Source organism: Protopterus annectens, chromosome 13.part0 (genome assembly GCF_019279795.1).
Source record: "Protopterus annectens isolate FY-2018-M chromosome 13.part0, PAN1.0, whole genome shotgun sequence".
Lineage (NCBI taxonomy): Eukaryota > Metazoa > Chordata > Ceratodontiformes > Protopteridae > Protopterus > Protopterus annectens.
Window position 1 is genome coordinate 420,783,970 of NC_056747.1, and position 21,930 is coordinate 420,805,899.

Sequence of the window (21,930 nt, forward strand, 5' to 3'; positions counted from 1 at the left end):
CTGTATGAGTGGAAGCCCTGTTTTTTTAAACCAGCTTTTTAGTGGGAGTGGTAAACACTAGGTAACCTGTCTACCACATAAGGAGTGGTTCTGGCCCAGAAATTATAGTTACTGGCCATCTGGGCAATCTTTTCTCTCTCAACTTTCTGATTTGAAAGCCTGCCTTTGCACTTGTTTCTTTCCTTTAACTAGCCTAGTGCAGATGCAGTTTCTTAGTTTTAACACTTGAATTTGCTTATTCGTGTTCAGAACTTGTTGTAAGCACTAAATAAGCTACTAATTACTATAGCACTAAACCTCTCTCATTACCTAGAGGAAAACAGTTTTTGCACTTTTCTCACTTGCTAAGAGAAAAAAACAGCTCTTATACTCTTTCCCCACTTATCTAGAGGAAAGTAGATGTTCATCGTGTTTCACTGTTGCAGTCATTACACTTGGGTTATCTTGCTGGCAGGCTTCCCGCAATCGGCCAGAGTTCCAAAATCTAGCTCCGGCATTGGTTGCTGTCTGCTCTTCCCTGATGTCAGTGCGCCAGATCTATAAAAGATGCAACCAATGCCATTTTCTTCAGTCTTTCTTGTCGCGCGGTGCCTGAATCAAAATCAGTTCGCAAGTGCCGGTCGGCCAACTCCTGAGATTTTCGAAATTGAGTTTCAGAACCGAAGTCTACAATAAAGCTAAGTACCCCGTGTTGGAAACTTTTTCTTTTCTCAGACCGATGTCATTAAAAGTTAACAATTGTATTTCTTGTGGGAAGCAAATACGTCATAAGGACTTTCACTCTTACTGTATTCCTTGCCTAGGCCCTGACCACAACGTCACTAGTTGTCGGTTTTGTGCTAGATTCAACAAACGCACTGTTAAGCATCTGTTTCAGTTTGCTTCACATTACTTTGGCCGGAGGTTTAACTATGTAATGCCGTCGGAAGAACTGGCGACCGGAATTCATAAAAAACGCAAAGACAAGGAAAAGGGCAGGCATCAGAGGTCCAAAACCGACTAAGCTTCTTCTAGGCCAGTCGCCGGTTCTCAGTGAGGCGCCTTCGCAGCCCCTGAAACCCGCTACCTCAGAGCCACAGGCCGTATCAGACTCCCACTTGGAGACACCTAGGCCTCTGGAAGCTCAAGCTATTGGGCCTGTGGAAATGATTCCCTCAGATGGGTCCGGAGCCGCTGTGCAGGCATCGGCATCTGAGGGTGTTTTCAGACCTTCACAGCTTACTGTTAAGTCCTCTGCATCTGCCAAGGCAAAGTCAAAATCACCAGTAAAGACAAGAAAACAAGTACAGCATTCTCCAGGACAATCATCCATGCCAAAGAAACAAATGCTTAAAATGGCCGAAGATTTAATTACTTTGATCAGGGGTTCCCATCCCTCTCCTGATAAAAGGCCTAGGCAAGACACTGGCTATGATTCCTCTGACCAGGTTTCTATTTCCTCTGATTCCTCTTCTGATCAGGGATAGTCTCTCCCTCCCTATGTGGATTCTGATGCTGGAGAATCTATACCTTCATTCTCTCCACCTGAGGATTATTCTTGTGGGGGAAACCCTGCATACCATGAGGGAGCATTTCCATTGGGAGAGCCAGGATTATTCTGAATCCAAGAAAAGGCTCAGAGATTTTCTTTTACTGCCTCAGCACAGGCCCCTGGCTATCCGCCCTGTCCTTGATATTGTTGATGATGTTTTCTCTGAATCCAGTCTGTCTGCTGATTCTTTACCCCCTGCACCAGTCAAGCCAGACAGGTACTACAGGGTCCCTGACTCTCATAAATTTCTTTACAAAAATCCTGCTGCTGATCCAGAAACTGTTTCTCAGGGCCCCAAAGGGGTTAAGGCTTCCACTGCAAAAAATCCTGTTCCCTCTGACAGAGATTCTAGAGCTCTGGATAGATGGGGGGGGGGGGGGGTTACACTTCTGCTACTTTGGCTGTAAGGGCTTTAAACTGCCAGTTTTACGTGCTTAAATATCAACAGTACCTCATGTCTTTATTAAAACAGAAAATGCTTACAAACTCAAAGTCCTGACAATAAGGAAATGCAGGATTTAGTGCATGCAGCTGAACATGTGGGAAAGCATACTCTGCAATGTGGTTTTGACTCATTAGAGGCTTCTTGTAGAGCCGCAGTTGCAGGCTCTGCCATTAGAAGACATGCTTGGTTAAAAGAACAGTTTACCTGAACATGTTAAAGTAAAATTATTGAATGCTCCACTACAGCATTATACTTTGTTTGATGTTAAGGCAGAAGTGTTAAAGAAAATGGAGGATAAAGCAAAATCAATGCAAACAGTGAAGGATTTCTTAAAGGTTCAACCACCTAGGTTTAGCAGAAACTGGCCTTCAAGAAATTGGTCCTTTCCAGTGTCAGACAGGCCACAAAGAGGCAGATACAGATGCCCAAGAGGCAGATCTCAGCCTCAAGGCTCCTACAGACCTAAACAATGGGGGTGCTTCAGCCCCCAAAGGAGAAGAAGACAAATCACAACCTTATAGGAAACGGTCCCAATGACTTCTCTTTACAGATGCCAAGCACTTACCTTTTGGCAGCACCCTTAGGGGGAAAGCTAGCACTTTTCTCACAAAATTGGCACATAATCACCCAGGACAAATGGGTACTGAATATTGTTTCTCAGGGTTACAGGTTCCACTTTCACACCCTTCCAAAATCAAAGGGTATGCCGGATCTGCCACAAAACCATTGGGCAGAGGCACAAAAACAAATTGCTACCCTCATGGATATGGGAGCTATTCAAAGAGTACATCAAGAACATTGACAAGGATTTTACTCAAGAAGTTTTCTGGTACCCAGGAAGGACAACACCTGGAGACCAATACTGGACTTGTCAATCCTAAACACTTTTCTGGATGTTCCAAAATTCAAAATGTTGACACTTCAGCAACTTCTACCCATGCTAAGCAAGAAGGCTTGGTTAGTTACTTTGGACCTCAAGGAGGCATACCTACATGTACCAATCAGACAGTCTTGCAGAAGATACCTCAGATTCATAGCTGGCTCAATTCTACTGTGCCCAGGGTCTTCACGAAATGCCTGGCACCAGTAATCGCATTTTGCAGACAAAAAGGAATTCAAATATATCCCTACTTGGACGACTGCCTTATTCAAGCAGAGAGCAGGGACATTCTACTAAAACGTCTGGCGTTTGTAAAAAGATTACTAATTTGCCTAGGGTACACAGTAAACGAAAAGAAGTCAAAACTAGTGCCCTCTCAAGAGAAAAATATTCCTGGGTGCAAGCTTAAATACAACTGCCCAGATGGCTTATCTCACGCCAGACAAGCAAAGGCAACTGAATCATTACTTTCAAATGATGGCAACAAAGACCCAGCTCCCTGCAAGAAAAATTCTGCAGGCCCTGGGCTTCATGGCATCCTGCATTCTACTAATTCAATATGCAAGACTGCATATGAGGAAATTGCAATTGTATCTAAAAAGTGTTTGGACTCAACATTGCCACAGCTTGGAAACAATAACTCTAATTCCCTGCCTTCAACAGGAGTTTCGATGGTGGTCCCAGGCCTGTCACAACAACAAGGGACAGCCTTTCACCTTACCCACAGCCAGGCAGACAGTAACAATGGATGCATCGGATTATACCTGGGGGGGTGCACATGGCAGGAAAATGTATTCAGGGCACATGGCCCAAGGAACAAATGCATCTTCACATCAATCAAAAAGAGATGCTAGCTGTACAGAATGCTCTGACAGCTTTCAAGGATCTACTACATCCAGGACAACTATTACTAAAGACGGACAATGCCACAGTTATGTGGTACATAAACAAGCAAGGGGGCACACATTCCTACCCCCTCTGCAGCAAGCCATGACTTTGTGGAATACAGCCCTGACCTGTCGGGTACATCTGCAGGCACAATTCCTGCCAGGAACAAAAAACACACTAGCAGACGAACTAAGCAGAAATCTCACGGATCCTCACGAATGGAAACTAAATCCACAGGTCTTCACAATGATAACATGGAAATGGGGACACCCAGTCATAGATCTTTGTCACCCCTCACAACTGCCAACTACAAAAATTCTGCACAAGAACTTATCACCCACAGGCATGGACAGTGGATGCTCTATCTTTCAGCTGGAAAACCCTGACAGTTTATGCCTTTCCTCCACTGCCTCTTCTTCCCAAGGTTCTCCTAAAAGTCAGACAAGAGAAGCCAAAAGTGATTCTGATTGCCCCAGATTGGCTACGCCAGCACTGGTACCCAATCCTAAAGACCTTGTCTCAAGTCCCAGCCTGGCCTTTATCTCAAATTCCTCATCTTCTCACTCAAGAAAACAATCAAATTCTGCACAGTCAACTCAGTGCCTTAAATCTGGCTGCATGACAGATAATATAGCCATTCAGACCAGACCTCTCTCTAAAGCTGTTATGGATGTCATTTTAGAAGTCAGGAGGCCCAGCACTAGGAAATCTTATGCAGAAAAATGGAAGAGATTCTGTGCTTGGAACCAGGCACAAGGACTCGAACCACTTGTTCCAAATATTCCTCAGATTTTACAATACCTAACTGAGATGCTGGACAAAGGCCTATCCTTTTTATCTATTAAGATCCATGCCTCTGCCATTTCAGCTCATTACAATACGGAACCGCCTTTTTTTTTTCACATCCACTACTAAAACAGTACCTCAGAGGGGCAAAAAACATAAGACCCCCCCCCCCCAAAGGAGAGCACCAACACCTACTTGGGACCTCAATTTTGTTTTAGAAAAACTCACTCTGCCTCCTTTTGAGCCAGCCAACACTGCTGATATAAAATTCTTATCATGGAAAACTGCTCTGCTCCTAGCAATAACTTCAGCAAGAAGAGTCTCAAAGCTACAGGCATTAATGGCAGTGGAACCTTTCATCATTTTTCATCAGTACAGGGTCTCACTGAGGACAAACCCAACATTTATGCCAAAGGTGATTTCTAGTGTGGCTCTTAACCAAACTATTAATTTGCCAACTTTCTATCTAAATCCCCAGAGTAAGGGGGAGAGACTTCTGCACACTTTGAACATACACAGACGGCTACATTTCTACTTGGACAAAACAAAAGCTTTCAGAAAAACTGAGCAACTTTTTGTAGCTTATGCTGCAGGATCACAAGGAAAGCCTATCTCAAAGCAGACAATTTCAAAATGGACAGGACACTGTATTCACTTCTGCTATGGACAACATGGCAAATCAGTGCCTAAGGGCCTTAGGCCACATTCTACCAGAGCAGCAGCCACTTCAGCAGCCTTTCTCAGAGGAGTACCAACCAAAGACATTTTAGAAGCTGCAACCTGGAGTTCAGTGCACACTTTCACCAAGCACTACCACTTACCGCTTTACTCTAATTCCAGGGTAGGCTTTGCCACTGCAGTTCTGCAGGGCCTGGTAGCCTCTCCTAACCCTATTTAGAACCAGTCACCCAACCTCAGCTTTGGGATTCTACCCAAGTGTAATGACTGCAACAGTGAAACACGATTAACATAGTACAGTTGTGTACCTACCATAAATGTAGATGTTCGAGTGTATTCACTGTTACAGTCCAGGTTACCCACCCACCATCCCCCTTTTCTATGCTGGGACTTTACTTCTCTATTCTATACACCCTATGTGGTGTATTTGCTTGTAGATGAAGGAAATGTTTATTTTACTACATGCATGCCTTTTGGCCTACTTTTTTTTTTTTTTTTTTTTTTTTTTTTTTTTTTTTTTTACAGCCTTCCTATTTGGGGGCACCTGACAACTGAGGCAAGAAAAACTGAAGAAAATGGCGTCGGTTGCATCTTTTATACCCCTGGCGCACTGACGTCCAGGAAGAGGTGACAGCAACCGATGCCGGACCTAGACTTTGGAACTCTGGCAGACTGCGGGTAGCCTGCCAGCAGGATAGCCCAAGTGTAATGACTGCAACAGTGAATACACTTGAACATCTACATTTATGGTGGGTACACAACTGTTCTTTTTTTATTCAGGCGTGTCCAAGGGTCAGCTACCAGTGTTCTCTCCTGTCTGTATGATGAATCTGGGCATATTGGGGCAATGTAGAAATTGCCTTATGTACACAGACAACCCCCTGATCCTACCACCCAGCACTACAACCTGTGAGAGATGCACTTATCTAGCTAAACTGGAGGTAAAGCTCTCTCCAACCAAGACCGAACTTTACATTCAAGAGGAGAAGATAAACACTTGCATCACATCACACTTATCACAGTCTCAGTAAATCTACACCACCAAAATCCACACACAGAAACACAAAAACATTTTCGGAGGCTCTCAGTAATAATCGGCCCAAGCAACAGAGACCTCCAAAGCAGAAACACAAGCAACTTCCACCCCCCAAACAACCCAAATGAGACACAGCTCACAAATTCAGTGTTCCACTCAACCACAGCCAATAAGGCAAAACCACGTATCCAACACATAAGTCACAGGTGACTCTGTAGTCAGGCACACTGATTTCCCACTCACCAAGCTAAACAAGGAGAAGGTTACCATCAGCTTCCTGTCTGATGCCAGGATCCACCACGTAACCCACACACTCAGGTCACTCCACAACAAGTACAAATATGACACTGACATTGTCCATGTTGGTGTGAACAACCTGAGACGTACCTCCCTGGACTACATGAAAAGAAACATGAAAGAGCTCTCCGATCTTGTAGCCCAGGCAGGTATGATTCCAGCCCTGAGTAGCATTCTGCCATCGCCCAGAATGATACCGCAGTACAAGGACAAAATGATTGACTTCAACAATTGGCTGAGCATCTGGTGTCATTCTAGGGGGGATCCAGTATCTGTGTGCTTGGGATGACATGGTCGACATGCCACAATGCTTTGCCAGAGATGGCCTGCACCTGTCGCCCCTGGGATACTGGATACTTGTTAAGGCTCTTGCCGCCCCTATAGTGCCTTTTTTAAGCAAGCTTCAAATTTCAAATTCACCACCGTAACAAGAACAGGCAAGCAAAAACTGAGGGTGATGCTACTCAATGCTAGAAGTCTAAATCTCAAAATGTACTCACTCGAGGCACTCCTTAAAATGGAGAACATCGATATCTGTGCAGTGACTGAGACCTGGTTCAAGACTCCAGAGAGCACCCCTGCACTACCAGGCTATAACTCATACCTCACGTTTTGGCCTTGTAACCTGGAACGGAACACAAAGGCGGAGGTGTGTCCATATTCATTAAGGATATCCACACCTCCAGGCTACTTGCTCAGCATAATGCATTTGAGGTTATCCAAGTGCAACTAACTCTGGGCAAAACTGCAATCCAAATTGTAGCTTGCTACAGATCCCCCACCATGCCCCAAGATTCCCACTCCTCTCTTCTTGATGTACTGGAAAATATTAAGGTTCAACCAAACACTCTAATAATGGGCTTTTTCAACTACCCCACCATTAGCCAGGAAAACTACTCATGAACCAACTTCTTCACACAATGCTTTCTGGAATTCATAAACTCCAGTGCCCTGGATCAACTTATCCACACCCCCACCAGGGGCAACTATGTCCTAGACCTAGTCATTGCCAACATGAGTGACCGGTGTTCTACAACTAAAGTCAGCTCCTCGTAGATCCATTCAAACCATAAGCTAATCACCCTTGATATCCACATCCCGCCCCCACCCCCCCATTAAGGAAACCACAGTAAAAAAATTTCTCCAAAGCCAACTTCATGCTTCTTAAGACAGAAGTGGTGAACTTCATGACACCCATGCAGATGGACAATACAGTTACGACTTTTGAATCCTACACAAATTCACTCTATAAGTATTTACACGAGTGCATGGATTGTGCTATCCCAAGCAGAACCAAGATGCTATCCTCCAAAAAAGGAAGCCAATCTGGTGGTCCCCTGCCATAAACAAACTGTACAACAGAATGAAGAAATTGTTGCAAAACAGAGTAAAATCCCATGAGTGGAGGAGCTCCCTGGTCAGCCTCAGTAAGAAGCTGAGATCCCTTATAAGATCTTCCAAAGCTAGCTGCAAAAACAATCGCTACTGATTCTAAGGACAACCACAAAGCATTCTATAGCTGTCAAGAATCTCAATGGCAAACACACAGATCTGCTCTGAGTTACAGCACAACGGCACGGAAATTACAGAACCAACTGATATTGCCAGCATTCTGGCAGATAGGTTCAGTGCTAACTTTTCCCCCCACCCCTTAAAGGGCCCATATCTATACAGGAAGAATGCATAGTCCCTGTAATCACAACTACGCAGGTAAAAGCTGCACACACTAAAGCCAAAAACACAGCATCCATGGGACCGGACAACATCCCATGCTGCATTTTACATGAACTTCAGAACTAACTGCCTCCCCACCTAAGCACCATGTTCAGTCATAGTCTCACATCAGGCTTTGTGCCCACTGAATGGCGTACAGCAACGGTTATCCCACTCCACAAAGGGGGAGCCACCACTTATCCCGGGAACTGTCGCCCTGTAAGCCTGACGAGCCTGGTCTACAAGGCCATGTAACGTATCATCATGGAACTCCTAAACAAAGACATTGGTAACCTCCAAACTCTGGATCCCACCCAGTTCGGGTTTGTGAAAGGCAGATCATGCCTCCTGAACCTGATCGACGACTTTGAGGCAGTCACCAAAGCCATAGATGAGGGTAAGGTCGTTCACACAGCCTATCTTGACTTCGCCAGGGCTTTTGACACCATCCCCCATTCTGGAATTATAGCTTAACTCACTAAACTAGGTATAAATCCCTACTTCACAAGATGGGTTGCCAACTGGCTCACTGACCGAACCCACACTGTAAAAGTTGCACACTCCAAATCTGACCTCAAACCAGTTAGAAGTGGAGTACCACAGGATTCAGTCCTGGGACCACTCCTGTTTTGTATCTACTTCTCCGAAGTACAGGCTAACATAGAAGGCGTCTGGCTAATGAAGTTCGCAGATTACTTCAAACTTGGAACCGTAGTCGTGTCCCCAAATGATGTGGAAATCCTACAGAAGGGCCTCGCTGAGACAGATGCCTGGTGTCAGAGCCATGGCCACAAGCTCAATGCCAAAAAGTGCATTGTCATCCCCTTTGGTAAAAACTCTGTACCCATGAATTACTACATAGACAACACTCTACTTAACACCGATTGTGTGATGAGACCTTGGGACCAAGGTGGATAGTAGTCTGTCCTTTGATAGTCACATCGCCACAGTAGTCAGGAAGTCCTTCTACGTGACACACCTCATCATAAAAGGGTTCTCATCCAGGAAAAGAGGCCATTGTTCCCCTCTACTCGACACTTATTAGACCCATCATATAGTACAACGCTCCTTTTGGTATGTACCTCAAAAGACATGTGCAGCAGCTGGAAAGGACACAGAAGTACCTCACAAAGAGGATTACTGACCTCAAACAGATGCCCTACACTGACTGTCTCAAAACTCCAGCTTTACTCTGTAGCATATCGCCTACTCCAAGGTGATCTCTGCCTAACATATAAACCTATGTCAAACCCAGAGCTGTTGGACATGCTACACCTAAAGAAATCCAAATCCCTCTGAGCTACACTGTCTAGGGACCTAAACCATGTCACCACAATAAACAGGACATGCTGGGAGGGATCGATTCCTGTCCCAGAGACTATACTCTGGAACAGGCTTACCCATCTTTGTCAAGCAAAGTTCTTCATTAGCACTCCAAGAAAAATCTTGACGAGTGGATGGGAAATAGGAAATACACCCCGGGGATCATTTCTTTGTCTCTGCTCGACGGTGGCACAGGAAAATAACTTTCTTGGGTGACGTAAGCCAGGGGGAACCTTGTTGGCTAGGCTTACATAGGTAGGCCCTCAGGCTGATAGCCTAGTACCTACTTATGAACCTATGGTGTGCTTGGCAGGGTTGTCTTTTGCATGGTTTGTGAGACTGCTAGCTGTTTTGGGGCTAAAATGTTTGATCCAGTTTGATTGTTCCAGACTGATAATTCTTTGCAGAGGTTGTAAAGTATTGTTTGCATGGCCTAGCTCCCCACTCTGGAATGTATTGTTTGGTAGTACTGAGTTGTCTGATTGGTATGTTGACTGCCAACCCAGCAATAAGAATTCATTGCAAAGTAGATGGGGATGCATTACCATAGTATAAAATACATATTCACAGAAATGCATTTTCAAGTATTTGTGACCTTCTTTAAGATTTATGTCTTTCTTGTAGGTGAGACAAAGCAGACAAGGCTCACGAAGACAGAATCCAGAACTACTGAAATGTGAAGAGATGCTGAACAAGCTGATTAAATTCCGGTTTAGCTGGCCCTTCAGGTGAGTGCAGGTTTTTTTGAGAAGGGGCAGTGCAAGCAGAAAGTCACTCTCTCTATAGATGTGTGTGTAGCTATAGATGCATACATACCTACATACATATATATATATATATATATATATATAATTATAGGAAAAGGTGCACATCTCCCTCTCTCTCTTTCTGTCTCTGGGTCTACTTTGTTTAGTTGAATCTCATTTCACTGGTTCATAGGTTGGTACTAGGCTATCGGCCCTAGGGCCTATACAAGCCTAGCCATAACAATTCCCAGGCTATTTCTTCTCACAGTATTTCTTCCCTGGACCCCTGTCTAGCAGGGCGACTGATGTGATCCCTGGGATGAATTTTTCATCTCCCATCCGGTCAACAAGGTTCCTTTTGAAGAAGGGCCAAAGAGGCGCTTGACATGTATGGGCAGTCTATCCCAGAGTCTGGGGAGTCTCTGGGTCAGGAACATATCCCTCCAGCATGTTTTGTTCATTGTGATGAGGTTTAGATCCCTGGCACGTGTCTCTCTGAGGGATTGGGATTTCTTTAAGTGTAGCATTTCCAACAGCTCTGGGTTTGACATTGCCTTGTATGTGAAGCCAAGATCACCTCTGAGTAGACAATATGCGACAAAGTATAGGTGGAGTTTTTAGACTGTCAGCATAGGGCATCTGCCTTAGGCCTGTGATTCTTTTAGTGAAGTATTTCTGCAGCCTTTCTTTTTGTTGCAGATGTCTTGAGAGGTACATACCAAATGGGGCGTTGTATTTTATAAGCGGTCTAATAAGGGATGAGTACAGTGGGACAATTACCTCCTTTTTTCTGGATGAGAAGCCCTTAGTTATGAGGTGTGACACACAGAAGGATTTCCTGACTGTTGTGGCGATGTTATCGAAGGTGAGACCACTTTCCACCTGTGTCCCCAAGTCTCATCACACTTTCGGTGTTTAGTCCACTGCCGCCTATGTGGTAATTCACGGGTACATGTTTTTTCCCCAAAGGGCATAACTGAACGTTTTTTGGCATTGAGCTTGAGCCGATGGTTCTGGCACTAAGCATGTGTTTCTGTAAGGCCCTTTTGTAGAATATCCACATCATTTGGAGATTCAATATTGGCTCCCAGTTTGCAGTCATCTGCAAACTTTGTTCACCAGATTGCCTTAATGTTGGCCTGTTCGGAGACGTTGATGCCAAACAAGAGCTGTCCCAGGACTGAACCCTTAGGTACTCCACTTGTCTGGAGCTGGATTTGGAGCCGGCTACATTTGCAATATGGGTTCTGTCAGTAAGCCATCAAGTGACGTAGGGATTAATGCCCAGCTTAGCAAGTTTATCAGTAATTCCAGAGTTGGGTATGGTGTTGAAGGCCTTGGCGAGGTCCAGATAGGCTGTGTGGACCACTTTTCCCTTGTCCACAGCTCTGGAGACGGATTCAAAGAAGTGAATCCGGTTCAGGAGACGAGATCTGCCCTTCACGAATCCAAACTGCGTGGGGTCCAGTGTTTTAAGGTTGCCAATGTCTTTGTTTATAAGTTCCATGTTAGTACGTTCTATGGCCTTGCAAATCAGGCTTGTCAGACTGATGGAGCGGTAGTTCCCAGGATCCACGGTGGATCCCCCCCTTGTGGAGTGAGATTTCTGTAGCTGTGCGCCACTCAGTGGGCATGAAGCCTGAGGTGAGGCTATGATTAAACATGACACTTGGGTTAGGTGCCAGTTCAATTTGTAGTTCATGTAGTACACAGCATGGAATGTCATCTGGTCCCATGGATGTTGTATTCTTAGCTTTGGAGAGTGCATTTACCTGTGTGACTTACTGGAATTTGGCAATCTTTCGGTATTGAAATGGGCCCTTTAGGGGGTGAGAGGCGGGTAAAGTTTGCACTGAATCGATTTACCAGGATATTGGCGCTATCCTTGGGATCAGTATATTTAATGCCATTCTGTTGTAGCTCAGAACAGATCTGAGTATTGCCGTTTAGATTCTTGACATAACTGTAGAATGCCTTGTGGTTATCTTTGGAGTCTTTGGCAATTTTATTTTTGTAAGTAGCTTTGGAGGATTTTATGAGGGATCTTAGCTTCTTACTGAGGTTGGTAAGGGAGTTTTTTTTCATCCTGGGATTTTCCTCTCTTCTGCAACAGTTTCTTCCTTTTGTTGTGTAGTTTATTTATGGCAAGAGACCCACCAGATTAGCTTCCTTTCTTTGGAGGAGAGTGTCTGTGGTTCTGTTGGGGATGGCACAATTCATGCATGAGTGGATGTGCTCGTACAGTGCCTTTAGTGTAGGATACTGAATTTCATTTCACCCCGACCACTTAGCTGAAAACTAATTTCACTGAATCTCATTTCACTGATCTGTAGTTAGTATATATGGTACTGTGTAGGGTACTGCAAGGCAAGTAAAAGGTGTTTGCTTTTTTCCCCACTCTAGTACGATCCTGGAGTTAGTATATATAGTTCGGAGGGGGGGATCCCCCCCCCCCCCCCCCACTTAGTTTGAATACATATTGTCTTCTGGAGAGAGTTTGCCATTGGTGTAACTATGCATGTCTATTGTTTTGAAGTTTTTGGTGAAATAGAATATAAAAAACAAGGTGGGGTTGCTGTGCACCCCCCCCCCCCCAAATATATATACTAGCTCCAGGATCGCACTACAGTGGGGAAAATTGCATATGCCTTTTACTTGCCTTACAGTATTCTACACAGTGCCATATATACTAAGTTCAGGGAAATGAGTTATCAGTAATTTGTGTTTTCAGCGATGTGGTCGAGGGAAGTGAAATGAGATTCAACGAAACTAAGTAGACCCATATGTGTGTGTGTGTGTGTATTTATATACATATAGATATATTTATATATATATATATATATATATATATATATATATATATATATATGTGTGTGTATTTATATATATATATATATATATATATATATGTATATATATATATATATATATATGTATGTATATATATATATATATATATAAATAAATAAATGTGTGTGTGTGTGTGCATGTATATGTAAATATGGAGAATAGAGATATCGATGTAGATGTTCTTCTCCATCTGTTGCAGTATTCTTTACATAGGGGAGTTGCCTGCCAAGGCAACCTGACGTCGGCCAGTATATCCAAGTCTTTTACTTCAGTAGGCGCTCAGGAAGCTTGCACTGCAGCTTCCAATGAGCGGTGCCTAAGCCTTTTGTCTGAATCAAATTATGTCCTCACATTTCAAACAAGTGTGCATATCTTTGGAACCATAGAGATTATGAAATAAGTATAATTGGCAAACTCTTCAGCGCAAGCTATTTTTATAGCAGTAGTATTTTTTAGGTTCTGGGTCTTAAACTGAATTTTGTAAGTCACATTAACTATTACATTTGTAATATTTTGTAAAGAACTTACAATATCTCAGCAACCACTCAAGTTAAACACACACACACTCAGCAGCATTTCTCTCCTTTAACTGAGAGATTTCATATGAAAATAAGGAGTTATGTTTGTGTTTCTTGGTTGAGATATTTAGAAAAAAGTGAAAATTATACCTATGTAAATTAACATCATAAAAACAGTTAATATCTATTTACCTGCACTAGACAGAGGTCAAATAGTAATGCAGTTGTGTTTACTATTGGGTAATGCTTTAAAATGAAATTTTTTAAAACCTTGTACATAGCATAGTTTTGGAATTATTGATGCAAATATGAGCAAGCAGTCTTTGATCCCTAGAGGGTGTCAGTAGGAATTAACTGCAGATGCACCTGGAGGCGTCACTCGTATGTATTGAGTTAATCATATCTTGGGCTCTCCAGTGCCTAAATGTCGCAGGAACAACACTGGGAAATAGGTCTTTGTCCACAGCCAAACCCGCCCCCCCCCCCCCCATCCAAACCCTCCAAAGGTAACAAAGCACATCAGTTCTCTTCTTTGTCTGCTCCCCATTTGTCTAAGCATCCCCTTCCTGATAGAATGGGCTCTTCCTTTTGAGTCCTCAGAAATGTCCTTATTCTCCTTTCCGTGTGCCTTCTCTTCTCCCTTCCTGCCTGGGATTCCATCACTCAAGATACTTGGGTCCTCAACATTATAAAAAATGAATACTTTCTGGTCTGTCACCCAGTACTTCTTTCAGGGGTGTCTCTCAACCCCCAAAATAGCAGAAACCACTCTTTCCCCCATAATTGCAAAACCTGCTGAAACAGAGCCCAATCCAGTCTTTGCCCCCTATCCAGAAAGGAGCAGGTTACTGCTTGAGTATGTTCCTGGTTCCCAGGCAGAAAGGCCCGTGAAGACCCATCCTAGACCTGTCCTATCAACACCTTTTCTGAAAGTGCCTTCCTTCAAAATGCTAAGTCTTCAGACCCTCTTCCCTGTTAACCTCCCTCAGGCCTTCCTACTGTCCATAGACAAGGATGCTTATCTCCATACCCCCATTTATCCCAAAGGGAAATTTCTAAGCTTTTCTGTGGGCTAATGTCATTTTCAATTCTCTGCTTTGCCTTTTGGACTCTCCACTGCCCCAAGAGGCTCCACAAAATGCCTAGTGCTAGCCTTCTGCAGACTCCAAGGCCTTCAGATCTTCCCTTATTTGGACAACTGTCCGTTCCAGGCCATCTCTCCAGAGCTGCTGAGAAACAACCTCCATTCACAGTGGCCATTTTGCATCACCTGGGATTCACCATGAACTTCAAAAAATCTACTCTTGCCCCACCCCAAGGTCATGTCTTTCAGGGGTGTATATTCCAAACCAATAAACTGATGGTGTCCTCCCCTGAAGGCCCAGGAGATCTTCCTAGTTTTCTCAGGCATTCTCCCCCTCAGACTCTTGCCTGCAAGATGGTTTCTAAGAATCCAAGGACTGATGGGCCTTCTACCATCCCTATGCTACCCCTGGCAAGGCTCCACATGAGGAAATTCCAATGGTTCCTGCAGTCACTAGATTTTTAGATTTTGCAATTCCACTTCTGCCACTGTTTTTTTTTTTTAGACCAATAACACCCTTTCCACCTGCCCCCTAAATCATAGCATTTATGTAAACCCCAACTGAGACAGCATGAATGTGAATTAGCATGGCTGGGCCAGTACAAATGTGTAGTGTGTCATGGGCTTAATGGAAGCTTTAATAAGGACTTCGCAATGACTATTATGAAATGCTACCACAATAAAAGGTTTCTTATACTTTAAATTTATACTATGCTTAATAGCTGATTCAATTTAAAGCCCATTCGAAGGAATCATTACTCTTATTTTTTTATGCAGCATTTACTTTTGCCCTGGCCACCTTGGCTCCACGGCTCTTGATCCCCTACGGCTCTCCTGATCCCATTAAGCCCACAACACACTGCAGATTTTTATTCGCCCATCCACGCTAATTCACATTCACGTTGACTCAGCCTCACTTTTACCCGCACTCACCCGTATACACTCCTATGCTTCCACGGGCATTTTTAAAAAAAAAAAAAAAAAACTCTTACCGCACTCACACTTTTGCATTTTTCTGGTCCCTGACGATACTGCACTCTTTTTATCCCCTCACATGCTCCATCTCAACTGTATTAATTTCCTTCCCCAACTCTAACACCACCGCCACTTAATTCTCCTCTTAGGCCACTGCCACGCGGTTCTTTACTGAACTCTACCTGTCCATAATATCCCCTGATTTATTCCTTCCACAGACTACTCCACTAATCCTTATCTTTTCTTCCATTATTTCCCTCATGGTCCGTTTCACAGATTTAGTCTTTATAGGCTTATTCCTTTATTTTTCACAGTTTTAAGACCTATTACATAGGTTTAGGTCTGCTCGCTATGATCTTATTCCCTTCCCTTCGTTGATCAACAGCATTTAACATGTTACATTCTTACTACAGGCTCACTCCAGCTACTCCTCAGCATCCTCTTCCCCCGCCCCCATACCAATCACCGCACTTCATGCCTCAATAGCCCCTCCCACTTAGCCTATTGTACCTTACTTCAAGACACACCTCCAGATCACAAACCCCCCACATTCACCATCAAACTTTTGACCACAGCCCACTGGCTATGACGTCAAGCTCCATTTCGTAGCTCCTCTCTTAGAGACAACCCTATTTCCACAGACACTCGTACTTCGCCAGCATTTTTCAAAGCAGCCATTCATCTCATTTCCGTCAACTATTTTTACATTATATTCATGCCCACTCCCTTCTCATGGACTTGCCCAGGTTCAGTACCTATGTTGAGATGTTTGCTATTAAATATGTTAAAACTGACTTATTTTTATGCCCCGAGATTTATCTTATTTGCTTCCGTCCATTGAGTTTTTCCAAAACAAGTTGCTAATGTATTTTTACACTTATGTTGGAATCACTATATAACTCAATATGCACGATCTTTAAGTTAATAAAGTACATTTTTCTTTTGTGTGCTCACCTACCAGCTTATTTTTTATTTTTTGTTTTTTCTTATTTTCTAAGTAAAGTTGAATAAAATTTAATAAGAAAATTGTTTTTAACTCCTAAGAGAACACCATTTTTTGTCCACACGATTTCCAAAGGTTAGTGTTTAGAAAGATTTTCTAATAATGGATTATTATTAAATTTAGGTATAAGGATGGAGAAACCCTGTCTGCAGTGGGTGTATATTTTTTGACCTCTCAAAGGCCCTTTGCTATGAATCAGCAAGGTCAGAAAATATGGTTCAGGAAGTCCTTGGGTCCTTTCCAGGACACACGTGGAGAAAGGTCCCCTAGGAGCAGAAGGGGGAACTCTAATGGACAACGGCGCTTCTGCACAGAGAAGGCCTGCAAAACCAGGGGTCTAGATATTTTTTGACGGACCTTGCCAGTGCTCCTGAAAGGAGGCCCGATTGTCAACCTCTGTAAGCAACAGGAGGTCAGCTATCCCTGCACCAGAAAGCCTGGCTAGATATAAGATACTTGAGTGCAGAGGATTATTTTCAGAGGTAATACAACACCCTTTTCCCTTTCACCCCAACTCTACGAAAAATTCCTGATGCTCACCCAGTCAAAGAAGCAGCAGGTGTACAAATATAAAAGCTGATAGAAAGTGTCATCTAAGAGGTCCTTCCAGACTGGATAGAATCTAGAGCTTACTCAAGATTCTTTTTAGTGCCAAAGAAAACGGGGGTCTGGAGACCAATTTTAGATGTCAGCATTTTGAACAAGTCAGTTTAATACACAAAGTGGGAGCCAGTCATTACCAGTTCAGAGCTCTGCCATTTGGCTTCATCACAGCTCACTGGTTGTTTACCAAATGTATGGCAGTAGTAGCCGCTCACTTGAGACTGCAGGGGTTCTGGGTGTTTCCATATCTACACGACTTGCTTATTACAGGCCCAACCAGGCATCTGTTAATAAGGGCAAGAAGTCAGTTTCTCCAAATTTGCTCTCCTCTGTGGGTAACCATAAATTAACAAGTCTCGCCTGCAACCATCTCAACATTTGAATTTCATAGGAGCAGTTTTCAACGCAAAGTCAGTAATAGCTTCTCTTCCTCTCTTAAGAGTACAGACTATCAGATTGCAGGTCAGAAATATAATTTGCAGTACAAAGATCTCAACCCACATGGTCCTACAAGCTCTAGGATCATGTCAGTGGCAGTAACCTTAGTACCTCTAGCTACATTTCATATGAGAATTCTTCAATGGATGTTAGCAACACAGTGGTCGATTCTTTACCAACGCATGCCAGCACAAATAAAAATCACTCAGGCATGCTAGAGAGATTGCAGATGGATTCAGTCAGATCAGGTTCTACAAGACCGTCCATTCATTCACCCTTAGCCAAAGGCCATAGTGACCACAGACACTTCCCAGTTGGGGTGGAGGGGGGGGGGGCACTTTCTGAGGAAAACAATCCAAGAAAGTATCAAAGTATCTAACCTTTAAGAGTGCTTGTATTTATTTGGTGACCTTGTGTGGGCCATTCCAGAAGGCCTAGCTGTCTTGGTCAGTTACTTTAATTTGTATTAGTATTAACTTCAGCCAGCATAACTGGATACCCCTTTAAGAGCCTTATAGTAACTGACTGTTGACAGTGGCAAAGTTGGTACAGTGGGTCATCCGTGCCAGCCATTCCCAGGTGTGTGTGTGTGTGTGTGTGTGTGTGTGTGTGTGTGTGTGTGAAAATCAAATTTTGTGTCAGCTACTTGGGGCAGGGACACAAATCACTGGGTTCACAGAGAGGATGCTGGAGTACTTGGCTTGGACACTCAGCTGAGCACAACCCTACAGCTGTACCAGTGTGGAGTCTTATTGAGGACTCTGGATGGGAGACAGATGTAGAGAACTCCAAACCCCGGGTTGAGTGTGTTCCCTTTGTGCTCTTAAGGGAACTTGTACTTGATGCAGGGAGGTCTGCATCTGAAAATCTGAGTGTATTCATTTGTATTCCAAGTGCACATCCCTCTCTAGTGTCAGTGGTGAGGATTCAGGCTCCTTAATTACTGGCCCATCGTGGTGACATCACATATTGGCAGCAGTGGTGGGTATCACACCCCGAAGAGGCCAGCTTGCATATAAATGTCCTAGACATGAGAACAATGCTTTTAGCATTGCAGGCCCTCCAGAATGCTCTTCCTTCAGGGACAATTGTTCAGACAGTATGCCAGTAGTTTGGTACATCAACAAACAAGGAGGGACCAGTCATACCCCTTGTGTTGAGAAGCACTTAGAGTTTGGCAATGGGCGATCTCGTCCAACTGGTGTCTCATAGCAATACACATTCCGGGGAAGTCCAGTGTGATAGACAAATTGAGCAAGTCCATTCTACGTCACGAGTGGTCTCTCAACAAGAAAGTTATAGAATTGATCTTTTGCCAGTGGGGCCAGTCTTACTACGATCTTTTTGCTACTCCCCTAAACAAATGCAGCATCTACTTTGCCCTAACCCCCCCCCCCCCCCCACAGGGGGAATGACTGAGGAATGCTTTACTTAGTGATTGACCTTCTAGTCTGCTTTATACCTACCTACCTACCTACTGAGTCCATTAATTCCAAAATTTCTGTATAAAGCTTACAGGTTGAAGAGCAAAGTTATCCTCATTTTTACCTGTCTGCCCTCGACAAGTTTGGATGTTTGTTTCACTGTTGCAGTCATTACATTTGGGGTAATCTGCTGGCAGGTTGCCCTCAGTCGGCCTCAATATCAAAGTCTTGGGTCCTACGTCGGTTGCTGTCTCCTCTTCCATGATGTCAGGTCATCAGGGGTATAAAAGATGCAGCTGACGCCATTTTCTTTAGTCTTTCTTGCCTCATGGTGCCCGAAGCAAAAGCAGTTCACAAGTCCCGGTCAGCCGACTCCTGAAATTTTCGCATTCGAGTTTCAGAACCAAAGTCTTCAATTAAAGCTAAGTACCCCTTTGGGGAAACTTTTTCTTGCTCCTTACCGATGTTAGTAAAAGTTAATAATTGCATTACTTGTGGGAAGCAAATACCTCATTAGGATTTTTACTTATAATGTATTCCTTGACTAGACCCAGATCAATAATGTGCCTTGCTGTCGGTTTTGTGATAGATTTAACCAACACACTATTAAGTGTCATTATATCTTTGCTTCAAAATATTTTGGAAACTGATTTAATTACCCTGAAATGTCGTCTGATAGCAATCCGACTACCGGAGTTCACAAAAAAACACAAAGAAAAGGACAGAGACAGACCGTCTAGGTCCAAAACCGACTAAGCTTCTCCTAAGCCAGTTGCCGGTACTCAGTGAGGTGCTTTCGCAGCCCCTGATACCCACTACGTTCGAGTCGCAGGCCTCTACCGAGACCCATGTGGAGTCCGGCATGCCATGAGATTCTCGAAGTATTGTACCCGCGGATGTCTCTCCCTCGGATGGATCCGGAGCTGCTGAACAGTCACTGGCTTTTGAGGGTGTTTTCAGGCCTCAGCATTTCTATATAAAACCGACGCCAGCTTCTAAAACAAAGACAAAAGCAACTTCTAAGGCTAAAAAACCGACACATGAACCACGTGCTCAGGCCTCTTTGCCCAAAAAAACAGATGATCAAAATGGCTGAAGACTTAATTACCTTCATCAGGGGTTCCCAACCCCCCCCCCCCCCCCCCCCGATAAGAGGCCTAGGCAAGACACTGATTATGAATCTTCAGATTAGGTTTCTATTTCTTCTGATCAAGAATTTCCTATACCACCCTATGAGGATTCAGATGCAGAGGAATCCATCCCATCTGCATTTCCTCCTGAAGATTATTCTTTTGGAGAAACCTTGAATACTTTGAGGAAACATTTTCATTGGGAGAGTCGGGATTTCTCAGAATCAAAAAAGAGGCTTAAGGATTTCCTTCTTTCTCAGCATAGGCCTTTGGCCATACCCTCCTGTATGTGGATGATGTGTTTTCGGAATCAAGCATGGCTCCAGATTCCCTACCTCCGGCTCCTAGTAAGCCAGACAGATACTACAGGGTTTCTGACTCCCACAAATTTTTATTCAAAAATCCTGCTGCTGACCCTGAAACTATCTCACAGGGTTCCAAAGGTGTAAAGGCCTCAACAGCTAAGAATCCTACCCCCTCTGATAGAGATTCCAGGGCACTGGATAGATGGAGAAAGAAGGTTTATACGTCTGCAACCTTTGTAATTAGGGCCTTAAACTGCCAGTTTCATATGCTTAAATATCAACAGCACGTTATGGGATTATTGAAACAGAAAATGATGATTTCTGAATGTGTGGAAAATAAAGAATTACAGGAATTATTGCATGCAGCAGAACAGGTTGGAAAACATACTTTGCAATGTGGTTTTGTTTCCTTGGAGGCCTCCTGCAGGACCGCAGTTACTGGATCTGTGATTAGAAGGCATGCCTGGCTCAAGGAGCAAATTCTGCCTGATCATGTTAAAGCTAAATTGTTGGATGCACCTTTACAGCATTATACTCTGTTTGGTAATAAGGCAGAAGAGGTTTTAAAGAAAATGGAACACGAAGCTAAGTCTACGCAAACTGTAAAAGACTTCTTACAAGTGCAGCCACCAAGATCCAGTAGACACTGGCCTGCAAAAAATTGGTCCTTTCCTGCGTCCGACAGAGCTTCACGGGGCAAATCCTGGCGCTCAAAAGACTCTAGATACCAATCACAGGGTTCTTACAGGTCAAAGCAATGGGGTGCCTCTACCTCCAAATCTGGAGGAAACAAAACACAACTCTACAGTAAACAGTCTCAATGACTTCCCTCTGCCATCACCAAGCACTTATCTTTTGGCAGCCCCCTTAGGGGGGAAATTAGCTCTTCGTGCTCAAAATTGGCAGTTAACTCATTACAGCTGAGTGACGTCTCCAGGCGTTTCTGCAGTTACCTCCTACTGCTCCTCTAGGCGTCAAATATTGCCTGTTCATATTTGCATGAATAATTCCAAAACCATGTTACATACAAGGTATCAGAAAATTTTATCTTGCAGCATACATGATGGCAAACACAGTTATATTGATATATGACCTCTGTCAATGGGTATATGTTAAAAATGTAAGGTTATAACTTCATTTTTTTTAAATTCTGAAGCCACGCCCACTGGGAGTTAAAGGTACACACTCGAAAGAGCTCTACTGTAGGGAATGTAACCCAGGACAAGTGGGTATTAAACATAGTATCCCAGGGATACATATTTCATTTCCATACCTTG

The 21,930-nt window shown here is 43.7% G+C and overlaps 1 protein-coding gene across 1 annotated transcript in view; it reads left to right on the forward strand.

The window, feature by feature from the left end:
- The window catches only part of BAZ1B (bromodomain adjacent to zinc finger domain 1B), a 2,173,382-nt gene that overhangs the window by 2,011,652 nt on the left and 139,800 nt on the right, over positions 1-21,930 (forward strand). The window contains exon 18 of the mRNA XM_044054836.1: positions 10,202-10,305. Within this exon, the coding sequence (XP_043910771.1) occupies positions 10,202-10,305 (104 nt within the window). The remainder of the gene's footprint in view (positions 1-10,201; positions 10,306-21,930) is intronic.